The sequence below is a fragment of the Tamandua tetradactyla genome, chromosome 12 (assembly GCF_023851605.1).
Source record: "Tamandua tetradactyla isolate mTamTet1 chromosome 12, mTamTet1.pri, whole genome shotgun sequence".
In the NCBI taxonomy this organism is placed as follows: domain Eukaryota; kingdom Metazoa; phylum Chordata; class Mammalia; order Pilosa; family Myrmecophagidae; genus Tamandua; species Tamandua tetradactyla.
Window position 1 is genome coordinate 81,239,870 of NC_135338.1, and position 13,122 is coordinate 81,252,991.

General features: G+C 38.5%; 1 protein-coding gene across 3 annotated transcripts in view; it reads right to left on the reverse strand.

The window, feature by feature from the left end:
• Positions 1-13,122, reverse strand: part of FAN1 (FANCD2 and FANCI associated nuclease 1) — a 53,554-nt gene that overhangs the window by 39,745 nt on the left and 687 nt on the right. For all 3 annotated transcript variants that reach the window (XR_013160644.1, XM_077124004.1, XM_077124005.1), the window contains exons 2-5: positions 11,563-12,959; positions 8,413-8,553; positions 6,168-6,369; positions 2,281-2,514 (exon numbers count right to left, since the gene is read on the reverse strand). Coding sequence is in view for 2 of the 3 variants with exons in the window: in XM_077124004.1 (XP_076980119.1) it covers positions 2,281-2,514; positions 6,168-6,369; positions 8,413-8,553; positions 11,563-12,808 (1,823 nt within the window). In the remaining variant the exon portion in view is untranslated. The remainder of the gene's footprint in view (positions 1-2,280; positions 2,515-6,167; positions 6,370-8,412; positions 8,554-11,562; positions 12,960-13,122) is intronic.

Below are 13,122 nucleotides of genomic sequence, written 5' to 3' on the forward strand. Positions count from 1 at the left end.
TTCCTTCCCAACCACCCAAGTCAAAAAGCTAGCCATCCTTCATTCACTCCTACCCTTCTCCCCTTCATACTAATCATAATCAAGTCTTGCCTTTTCTACTTACAAAACATCTTATATATACTCATTTCACTCCAATGCCGCTACAACCACCGTCACCTTTCATCTCGACCATCAACACAGTTAAACAGTCTTCCTGAAGCTTCTCTTCTTCCCTCCTAACTCTTTTCACAGGACACTTTTGTAAAAATGTGAAAAAGATTACTCTCTTGCTTAAAACTTGTCAATGGATTCTCATTATTCAGAGATACAAGACAATTCCACATGCTCACCAGGGCTCTGAGGTTAAATACCACCTGGCTCCTGCACACCTATCTAACTTCTTGCACCACTGCCCGTTGTGGACCTGAGCTATAGTCACAGATGTTTTTCTGAATTTATTCTACTCAGAAAACTCTTGGCTGCCTCAGGGCCTCTTGCACATGCCCATTTCCTTGCTTGGAAGGCAGGCAACTGGACCTTTGCATGGCTAGTTCTGTCTCATTCTTAAATCTCAGTTCAAATGGCACCTCTCCTGGGAAGACTTTCCTTGGCATTCTATCTATAAAGGTAGGACTTCTCTAGCTTGCCCTCAATTATCATAGCACTTTTCACGGGCTATGATTATTTTCTATCTCCCCAATAAACCATAACCCCATGATGGTGAAGACTGAGTCTTGTTCACTATTGCAACCCCATTACCTAAGCACACAATAGGTACTCAATACTTAACTCACTTTCATTGAATAAATAAGGGGGAAAAAAAAGGATAAATCAGATCAAGTACAGAGGTAAGCAAAAAGGTTTTAAAAAACCAGATTGCCCGGCACTGTGATAACGTTATTCTTCCTGAAGTCCACTAAACCAAATTTCATTTACCTGTTAATGAGGATGAAGTCACATAACAAAGGTCCCTTTACATAAAAAAATGGAGTTTAAATTATCATCATGTATAGCCTACCTGCTTTTCAAAAAGAATATGAGATGGTTTATTTTTAATCCCCAGCCCCCTCTTTTGAATTTGTTCACTATGGTTTTGTCATCCATGGAACTAAAATTTAACTGCCCTCAGATATACCAACAGGAATAACGACAATTATAATAATACCATAAACTAATCACTCCCCACACAATATGCCAGGCCTAAGCACCTTACAGGTATCAACCCAAGTATAAGGATACACGATTATGCTTCTCATTTTATAGATGAAGAAACTGAGGCACAGAGTGGTCCAGAGTTCAACAGTATTGAGACTGGACCTTGTGCTGTCTGGCTTTAGAATATACAATCCCATGAAAGAGAAAAGCATAAACCCAGTAAAACTAAAAAGTAAAAATACACAAGAGAACTTGTGGTAGTTGGATTCAGTTGTCAATTCGGCCAGGTAAAGGTACCTAGTTCTGTTGCTGTGGAAATGAGCCAATGGGACGTGACCCTCATCTGCTGCTCATTATATCTGCAGTCAGCTAAGAGGCGTGCCTGCTGCAATGAATGATGTTTGATTTAACTGGCTGTTTAAATGAGACAGCTCAACGCAGCACAGCCCAAGCAGCATAGCATACCTCATCTCAACACTCGGAGCTCAGCCCAGTTCTTTGGAGATGCAGAAAGAAATCACCCTGGGGAAAGTTGCTGGAACCCAGAGACCTGGAGAGAGGGCCAGCAGAGATCACCCTATGCCTTCCCACTTAAGAAAGAACCTCAGTTGAAAGTCTTTCCTCTGAAGAACTAATGAAATAAATCCCCTTTTATTAAAAGCCAATCCGTCTCTGGTGTGTTGCATTCTGGCAGCTAGCAAACTAGAACAGAACTGGAAATAGGGTAAGAGAAAATATTCAAATTAGACTTGGCTAAAAAAGTTATTCTAATTGAACACAAGATTTTGAGCTTCCCAATAGAGCAGACAAAATGAGCTCAAATCAGCCTATACTGACAGTTTAAATAAACAATTTACTCATATATAAAGCACATGGCTTTAAATGTCTGCATTTGGGAATGTAAGCCAGAGAAAATTTTGTTAGTTCTAACTCAAAACTCACTGGTTTTGGCAACCTTCATCTAAGCACATCTCTGCATTCTCCTCATTGTCTTAGAAATATATACTAAGTAAAGCAAAAGATGATTAATAAAACAATTTCAAAAACTATTTTGGCTGTGGATGTGTGTCTCTGTGATTGACAAAAATTTACATAAATTAAAACACGAAAATGTGTGGCTGTAACAGTGAGCTAACACGTCCTGACCTGATGAGATCTTCCCTATCTTGGAAGATCTGGGTTTTCCGATGGATGGTGTAGCTAGGAAACTCCATTCGGCCGAGATTGACCAACAGCACTGTGGAAAGCTGTCCCTGCCCCCCACAGGCGGCTTCTTCATCCTCCGCTGAGTCTGTCAATGAGAACAGCAGCAGGATCCGGGAGAACACGGCCCTGGGGCCTCTACAGATCCTCAGCGACTGTCCTGCCAGGTCTTTAGCTCTGAAACATGTGTAGTAACAGAAATAGTTAATTGTTTTAAGCATTTGAACATCAGATTTGAGAGATTATTTTCAGCTGAAATAAAGAGAAATGGCATTCATAGTCTAAGTCTGAAGCAAATCTACTGCTCGCAGCATTACTTAGTATCTCTGGGGCTCAGAACTCCATGGAGGAAAGCAGGGAGGATTAAATAAAATACTGTCTCCAAACAGTTTTTTGTTTCATACACAGTTTCATTCAATAAAAGCATTTCCTTCCCTGGCTTCAGCACATGCTAAGATTCACCCTGGTTGTAGACATTTAAAATACTAGAAAAACTGTCATAAAAGTATAACCTATTCACCATTAGCGATTCTCAAGTCTTAATTCAAGTGACTATATTAAAGAATAAGTGTTTAAGTGCTGTTATACAAAGCTCCTGGTAAGGGAGGATACTTCGCGCATCAGGAGTAGTAGAAATCAAGACCAAGGTGTGGTGCTGTTTTCTGACAGATAAAGCAATGTGGGAGCATCTCCATTCCAGAGTTAACTTCAGAGAGAATTCAGTCCCATCAGGATGGCTTCCAAGGCAGCAAGGAGGGCTGAATTAAATCCAGGGCCATGCAGGCATGTGGATTCCAGTAACTAAGATAACACCTAGAGCAAAGTTCCTCAATCTTAGCACTACTGACATTTATGGAGGGCCGGTCTGTGCACTGGAGTATAGTTAGCAGCATCCCTGGTCTCTTCCTACTAGATGCTGGTTGCATTCCTCCAAGTGCAAAACAAAAGTGTCTCCAGACATCATCAGAGGCCCCTGGGGGTAATATCACCCCCAACTGAAAACTACTAGCTTGGTGGAGACCCTAGGCTTTCCAATTCCAGAAGGTATTATGCCAAAAGCAGTACTGCACCCCCTGGGTTGTTGTAGAGATTAGAATGTGACACAACAAGGGTGGGGTGGTGATTCCATATCCCTGTTGACAGAGACTATCAAAAAAAGTGCCTGCTTCACTCATTTCTAGGCAACGCCCCAGGGATGCCCCCCTTGGACCAAGCCTTGGGGAGGCAGAAGTAAACATTAAACACAGACGACTGAACAGTGGCTACCAATTGGTGTTAAGAAACTATAAATACTATGACTTTTTCTATTTTCTTATTGGTTACAGCATTGCAAGCAAACTAGGCACTACCCTAATGTGAAGCTGTTAGAGACTAAAATTCCAAAACTGAGAACCTTTAAAAATAAAGAAATAGAATAAAGAATGATCTTAAAGGATAGCGATTTTAGGTATACCTAAAATAACCTTAAGAATTTTACTTTCTCACAAGTCCAAAGTCAGTGGTAAAAAATATTATCTACTCTTTGAGACCAAAGGAAGAAAGTTTTATCAAATACAGAACCTAGGTTTTCTGTAGCACATAATCTAATTCAACCTGTCTGGAAAGACCATTTATACAATCCAAACACAGGGAGCCAGAATAAGAATGAGGGCCTTTAATCCTATATAGTTTAATATAATGCCTGGCTATATCCCAGAATATATTAAGCAGATAATCAAAAAGTATTGGCAAAATCCCTTGAGGAATGGGAGAAAAATTACAGAACTATTAAACTTTACCATTGGGGAAACCCCAGATAATGTGCCAAACATTAGGGACACCCAAATCAATAGGCCAACTATTGATCTTGACTGAGGCTTGCTCTTGTGAAGCTTATGTATATAGCTGAGACACTTAGCTTACCTATAAATATGCCTAAGAGTCACTTACGGAGGACCTCTTTGGTTGCTCAGATGTGACCTCTCTCTCTCTAAGCCCAACTCTGCAAGTGAAACTACTGCTCTCCCCCCTACATGGGATGTGACGTCCCAGGATGAAAGTCTCCCTGGCAGCCTGAGAGATGACCTACAGGGATGTGCCTACCCCTGGTACCATGGGATCAACAATGCCATCCTGACCAAAAGGGGGAAAAGAAGTGTAACTAATAAAGTGTGAGTGGCTGAGAGAGTTCAAAAGTAGAGGAGAGGCTACATTAGAGGTCACTCATACACTTCAGTTAGACACTGCCACCTATCATAACTTGCTAAACCCCAACCAAAACCATTCCTGCCAAACCTAAAGGATACCTTGGGCATTATATAGTATTCTACAAAGGTTCCATGTACTAGGGTAACTCTCCAAAACCTACAACCTCCAGATGGATCCCTGGACCAGATAAGTCCTGAAATGCAGAGGGGACAGATCTTCCAGAATATCAACTAGTTCCATCCCCCTACCCCATGATCGAAAGCCCCTTTCAACATGAAAAAGACAGAATGTGAATAGACTAAATACTCCTAAAGAGTGTGAGAAAAATATAAGGTGATGGTGGAGCTATACAGAGAAGGTCAGGTATACTCATTAACAAATGAGTATGAGTGCTGAATCACTATACTGCTATTTCTTTTAACCTCCAGTACCTTAGAGCAGCTAGAAATAAAAACCTAAAATTATGGAGTTGTAACCCATACCAAACTCTGAAATCTGTTCTACAACTAATTGTTGTGATATACTTTGAAATTTATTGCTTTTATGTATATATGTTATTTAAAGAGAAGGAGGAGTGCAACAGAGAAGACAGGATTTAACAAATGAGTGTAACTGATGAATCACTATATTGATATTTCTGGTGGTCTCCAGTGTCTTGGAGCAGCTAGAAGAAAAAAGCGAAAAATCATGGAACTGTAACCCATACCAAACTTTAAAATCTGTTCTATAACTACTTATTAAAATGTACTTGGAAATCTATTGCTTTTTTGTATATATATTTCACAATAAAAAAAGTTAAAAAAATATTAATCTTCTTTCTTTTATCATACTAAGTATGATATTCATATACTAAGTATTCATACTAAGAGAGGGCTGCTAATTTTAATTTTTAGTTACCTATGTTACACATACAGTTAACAAAATACTTAAGAACTACAACCACATAAGAACTGCACATAAAGATCTAGAAGACATTTAATATACCACGGGGATGAGATTTTAAGTTTCTAAAGTCAATTAACTTATTGATGAATATGAAATGTATTAAAACACAAGTAAATTTATTAAATTTAAGTTCTATTAAAGATCAGTATTCATAGTTATCTTCTCAACAAGAGTGAATTTAGTCCAACTCTGGATGCACGACAGCCAAAAGTTACCCAGATAGAGATGGAGATAACAACACTGACATCATTTTAAAAGTGTTTTCAAAAGCATCATCTGATGTCACTATCAACCATTCTGGAGCAGAACAGTAGATGCCCACACTAAAGTGGATATAGGTCTATTTTACAGAAAAAATAAAACTTTGACAACACCAAAATCCTGTAAGAATAGTAGCTAAAACTGTGTTTTTAAAAATAATAATAAAAAGCTAGAATTTACCAAAGGCTTAATGCTTTTGCTCTACTGCCTATTAGTTTTTCTTGGTCCTAAAAATGAGGATAGTATTACAATAAGAATTATGAATAATAAGCCAAGAAAGAATACAGTCTCTTGTATTCAAGGCTTTTTCAGCTTTCTCAATCTAACTGCCAATGAAATAAGCACTTACAATTTGAAAAAGTATACAAACTATTACAACAAATTAACAGGTGCTATCAAGACTTCTAACGTTTTTCTGTAACAAAAGCCAACACAACCTTTTCAAAATCACTGCACTGATTCCAGGATGATTCTTGTCCCAGGTGAAGACTGAACGTTGTCTAGCCAATTTGAGAAAGGTGTCCACCAACTGCTGTTTCTGCCCATTGGGGTTCACCAAGTGGAAGGTCTTTGCTAGGGTTTTTAGTTCGGGAGCAGAAAGTAGTTCAAGCACTTCAGAGAGTTCTTGCAATTCAGATTCTGAAATGGTTAAAAAAATAATTGAAATATTTTTAACGAATTTTGCTATTTTCTAGCTTTATTTATTTTAGGAAGAAGGAGGCTTAGTTTGATGCAACTAAAATAAAATTCAACTGTAGAATTTTAATTCGTTTGCCAAACCAATTATTAAAGAATATGGACAACAGGTATCTGTTGAAAGTTATAATAGAGTCTTTCACTAGAAAGTACAGGGAAAATGTTAAAATAAAGACATGTATGTATAGCCATTATGGTTTGAACACGCTCTTTAAAAGCTTACTGGGATATATATTCCTTCTCTTTCTAATTACAAAATCTCTGACTGGACCCCTACAAAACAGGTCACAGAATAAACTATTTGATCAGCTCTCCTCTCTCTCCACAAGTACTGCAGGCTGGGAACCCTTTCCTTTTGTACCCATTCTTGGGTCCATTCATTCAACAGACACATATATTATGGCTATTAAGTGTTCCAGACACCATGCCAGGCCCTAGAAATTCAGAGCTTATTCACACCTTGCTAGTCCCTGCCTTCAAAGCAATCACAGACTAAGCCAGTGTCTTTCTTCATCATTCAACAAATACTTAACTGGGCATATACTGGTGCCAGGTAATGTTCTAAGGCCCTAGGAACACTACAGTGAATAAAAAAAGTCTTTGTGTACAAGAAGCTTACATTCTAGGGTGAAGATGCAAATAAGTATATATGTCAGATGGTGATAAGTGCTATAAAGAAAACTAAAGCCAGGCAAGGCAAACTGAACATAGTAGTGTAGTTAGGTGTATTTGATAGAGTGGTCAGGCTGCTTTTGGATGAGGTGCCACAGGGGAGAGATGTGAATGATATGAGGAGAGAAGCCGTAAGACTAGGTGAAGGAAGATTGTCCTACATGGAGGGAACAGCGAGCACTGATCCTGCAATAGGGAACGTTCAGCACGAAGAACACCTAGGAGAGCAGAGTGGCAGCATAGAGTGAACCAGGGGGCCAGACAGAAGATAAGGTCAGAGAGCAAGCCAGAGCACAACTCAGGGCTGCATGGGTCCTGGGCAGGACTTAGAACTGACTGAGTACAACAGCAAGCCCTTAGGTTCTGAGCAGGAATGTGCCCTGGCTTTGTTTCATAAAATAAGTCAAGGCTCATCTGCAATGGTCACCTGGTATGCCTGCCACATTTATGGGCTCTGCACCAGATCTTCTGAGGCAGGTAGGGACTGAGAATCAGCAGTGCTAGGTAGTCCTGATGGCACTAACGTGTCGGAAACACTGCTCCATGGAGGACCTCATGTCCCCGCTGCCTAATCATTCACATGCAATCTCCTTCACTAAGCCTCCGGGCATCTTCCCAACTTTCCCATCTTCATATCATCCAGCCCCGTCACAATCACATAACATCATCTTTACTCACTACTCCCACTACAAACACTGCCACATAGGAACAATCTGGCTTGATTTGCTTATTTTTAAAATGTCAGCAACTTGAACCCAAATGTCACATCTTTCATTCTTCCTATACCAACACTATACTAAATACACAGGTAGGTACATGATGAATGCAACTGACAAGACAACCAAGGCTATCTTTGGTAAAGATAAATTCTCCTTTAGCATTTGCATATGCTTACATTAAGTAAATCATTCTTGAGGCAATCAGCTTATAAATGGCTAAGACCTGAGTATGTGTGCATGTGTACATAAACATGTGGGCATGTGTACATATACCTGCACAAATGTACATGTGGCAGTACATACACATACATATACATGCACGAGGGCATGTGTGCATGTGTACAAATTAAGATTTGTATATGTGTGCAAGATCTGTGTATGTGTACACGTTAAGGCTCTTCTAGTATCAGCCTGTCCTAAGAATGGCTTTAGCATCACATGAGTAATCTGTTGTCCTAGGCACATTAAAAACTGTCAATTAAAAAACTATTACTAATCAGGCACAACCAGGAGCTGGTACTATTCTAATATCATTCTGCAGAAACTTAGTTCTTCATGTAACATTTTCATTTTACACTTCCTTCACTAATCATACCTGTCTGTAGAAAGCCTGATTGCTTCAATTCTTCAATTGCAGGTGTTAAATCTCTGGCAATCTCTTCATATTCCAATTTATTCATTTTAATCCAGTTTAACTTTCGTTGAAAAAGTCTTACATATAACTTCTGACCACTAGCTACAATACAGTTAAAGAGAAATAGTGAAAAAGATTGACTTCTTAAAAATATATACAATTATCATTTGCTTTTAAAACTGAGTTAAGTAAAATATATTCTATTAGAAATATACACATGCTTACTCAACTCATCTCCCAAGAAAACTTTCTTTTTCCTTCGGATAATATACTTTGTTTCAATGTATATCTTCCCACAGCAAGACCTGTGAGAATGTCTCTTTGCCCCTTATACTGTCACCATAGGACAGGAAGAGCACCTGGAAGGAAAGCTCTACAACAACCCCTGTCACTTTTGACCTGCGTGCAAGTCCTTTACTGAGACTCACTTTTCTCTTTTATTGGGGGGCGGGGGAAACATTGTCTTCCCACAATTGGTAGAAAGACTAAGCAAGGTGAGTTATGACTGGTAAACAAACCATAAAAAATATTCAAATGTTTGGTCATGATTATTGACCATTTTAAACCTCAAAGAACCAAATACTCTACTTGTTTGCCACCAGTATTTTCCCTCCCTTCAAGGAGCTCTCACCAAAATTCTAGCTGTTTTGTTCTCTGCTTTTGGTTTCATATGCCACTCTTCTATTTTTGGTTAAGAAAAAAATGGAAAAGAATTAACTTAAATTTTTTAAAGGTTTTACTTTTTTTTTTTTTTTTTGCATGGGCAGTCACCAGGAATCGAACCCAGGTCTCTGGCAGAACAGGCAAAAACTGCCACTGCACCACCACTGCCTGTCCTACATATTTTTTGATATATTTATTTCTAGGCATTTTGTTTCTTATGCTGTTAAAAACTATATATTTTAAACTTTTTTATTGTGAAATATGACATATACAGAAAAGTGATAAAATTTCAAAGCCTCTAATTTGGTGATCTGGGTAATGCTACATGACCTGGTTGGATCTGTTTCCCTGTTAAATTATCTTTAAATTTATTCTAACTCTAAAATAGCCTAATCATATCTTCTACATTTTCAACATTTCCATTTTTTAGGAGGCAAAATTATTTAGGAGTAGCAGGTTATTCCCATACCAAATACGCCCTGAAACTTAAAAGGTACCAGTCTCTCCCAGAAAAGTTGACACCACTTTTCAAAATAAAGAAGCTAGAACAGTCATTGTCCAAATATCCCTGAAGACTGGGAATGATCAAATGAGAGGGAGGAGCTGTAACAGAGAAATAAAGATTTAACAAATGATGATCACTACCAAATCATAATATAGCTATTTCTTTTCAGTTTCCAGTGTATTAGAACAGCCAGAAGGAAATTTCCTGAAATTACGGCACTTTAACCCATACCATACTTTGAAATTTGGTCTGTAACTACTTGTTAAGCTGAACTTTGAAATTTATCACTTTTCTATGTATATGTTATATAATTACATACATATAAAACTATGTTTAAAATATATAGTTTATAACAGCATAAGAAATAAAATACCTAGAAATAAATGTATCAAAAAATGTAAAACCTTAAAAAAAACAAGTTACAATCTGTTCAGCTGATGCAAGGATTCAAATAAAACTTACAACATATGGGAAAAGAATTAGGAGTAGATATTTTCACACAGGAATTAGAAATGCTCCTTAGAGAGTACATGGAACCTGCACTAGGAAAACAGTTCCTATCTCTCAGTTATACCGAAGCACAGTCACTGACTACTCAAATGCTGCCACTTGTGTCATCAGTTACCAGGATGTGTGACTACTTGGGACAGAAGAAACAGCGTGATATACTATATTCGTTTCGTGATGAGAACAAGGAGAGTGGAAGCAGTGTGGAAATGTGCCCAGAGAAGGATTTTTCACATGTTAAAAAGTAACACAGGTGGTGCAAGGGTAGTTCAGTGGTAGAATTTTCACTTGCCATGCAGGAGACCCGGGTTTGATTCCCAGCCCACACACTTCCCAAAAACAAACAACCAAAACCAAACAAAGAATTCAACAAATGGTGCTGCAATAACAGGATACTCACATGGAAAAATAACAAAATGTGACCCCGCAATACAGCATACCAAAAAAAAAAAAAAAAAAAGTAACACAATACCACGTCTCTACTGTGTTTGACAACAAAAACGTTTTCTTAAACTTTTGGTCATAATGGCCAGGATCCTTTTTTAATCTACTAAGGAATCACTCATAGCTACTCATTACTACAGGAAAGTACAGCCCACCAAGGAAAGTTTTCCTACCTCTGAAGGACTTACTTCCCTTCAGCCATCAGGGCCCTCTGGATCAGCACTGCAGCTTCACACTGTAGCTTTTGTTCTAAAGTTGCACTATCAACTTGGAGCCACCACTGGCTGCCAAGGAATCAAGATACAATCGTTCTGTTTCGTTTTTGGGTATGTGCAGGTTCTGGGAATCAAATTGAGGGCTCCCGCATGTCAAGAATTTTACCACTGAACTATACTTGCAGTGCCCAACACAGACTATAATTTTTAAATGTATTAATTTAGCTTGGAAGTTTCCATTTCCTCCACACCCTGAATTTAAAAGGTAGAGTCCAGGAATCTAAAATATTGGGGGAAAGGAAATATGCCTCAGGTTGGGTTTTTTTTTTAATTTTTCAAGGAAATGGAATCTGAAAACAACAAAGCAACCTGACAGGTAAGTGTGCCTGCATACTCTAAATGTATAGAACACTTCTACAAGTCACGATGTATGTTTTTAATCTGGAAGTTGTTTACAAGCATGACAAATATGTATAAATGAAAAACAAATGCTTCTATTAGAACCACAGTACTGTTTGTGAGGGATAATACTGCAGCAGTAAATATTACCAGACATAGGCTGTTCTAGTTTGCTAGAGTGCCTAGTGGGCCACTTTTGGTAAACAGAACTGGCATACAGGTCTTGTTCCTTTGACATATAAACCTTGTAGTGGGCAGCGATTCCCAGGACTATAGAGTACTCACGAAATTACAGCAACTCCTTCTGGTCAAGAGATGACTACCCAGATCAGGACAGTGAATGGGAAGCAAACTCAGAAGTGAATAGGCTAAAGATACCTGATAACTGATAAAATTTAGTTATAATTTCCTTCTCGTGTTCATCAAAGAGCATCATATCATCTTCATTCTCAAATACAGCTTTCAGCACCACAAGGAAACTCTGAAGGTAGTAAGGATAAGTTGGTGGTGCTTGAGTTGTTTTACCAGGAATATCACAGACTGGCCCCTGCTCCACAGGAATGCTGTGTGTGATGTCATTCTTTAAGCCACTGTCACCTTCCAGAGAAAGTTTTTGGATATTACTCCATTCAGAAGCATCATTTGTAGAACTATGAGATTCTGACAACTCTGCTTCTGCAACAACTGTCTCTTTTACTTCTTTACCACTACCTGCCACATGTTTCTTACTTTCTTTACCGATGACTGCTTTGATATTCTTCTGCTTTTCAAGACTGTCCTCCAAAGCAGACTTTAATTTATTCCTAGTGGTTAAGTCCAATGAAAATACTGGGCCATTATTTGAGACACCAGACATGAGGGCTGATTGTCCACATTCTCGGGAAGCCTTTTGGCTTTCAGTGTCTGTTATTTTATCACCTTCTACAGTCTGTTCAGAACTACTCTCTTCTGTAGGAGAATCATGCCCCAAAACATTTTCCTTTTGAGAACTGTTCTCCAAAACCTGATCCTTGTCCTCAATCTCTGAACAGCTGTCAACTAAGCTCTTAACCACTGTGGGTAAAGAATTCTGTGGATTTATAACTCTGGAGCTCACAAACTCCTGGTTCTTATCTATTGACCTTTTAGCCTTTAAGTATCGTCTGGACAATTTAGATGACAGGCTTCCCAAAGGAATGACTTTCACATTATGATTTCTCAACTCATCTTCATTTTTGTACATCAAATCAACATTATTTTTAAAGTAGGGACTGGTCTGCTGCTTTATGCCTTTTGCTTCATTACTTTGGCCGGGGGTTAAACTTGTCTTTTGCAGTGATGATATCTTTGGAGTTACAGCTTCTACTGCAACATTGGTTAAATCCACTGTAGACATAATTGAGTTCATTAAACCAACGGGTACTGGATCTACCTGGATGGTATCATTATCTTTAGCACACATTTCATCAAGGTGCTGGTTTAAGTTATATCTTGGGACCATTTTACTACAAATGGGGCAGGCAAGCTTAGCAGGTGGTGCATTATTAAAATAGGAAATAATAGAATTAAATCCATTTATTTTAGCTTTGCTGACTGATAAACTTCTACGAGGTCTTTTCTTGTCAGGCGATCTCCCTTCTGACATTCTGAGCTTGAGAAAAATTGGATGCTTTGAGTAATAAAACAGTATTTCAGGAGAAAGTAAGTAATGGCTAACTTCTACTTTCTTGACCTACAATAACAGTAAGTGGATTTCTATTTGACGTCATGTTATTTATTTAGACAATTTCTTCATTCTACAAAACAAAACACAAGTGGATAAAAAAACATTTTTATGAATTCAACAATGGAAGAGAAAAACAGGGAATGGCAGTTATCCCCTAGGATGAGGAAACCACCCAGGGGTGGGATAAAAAACCACGGCTCTCCTCACCGCTCTGCAGGCACTCTTACACCCCC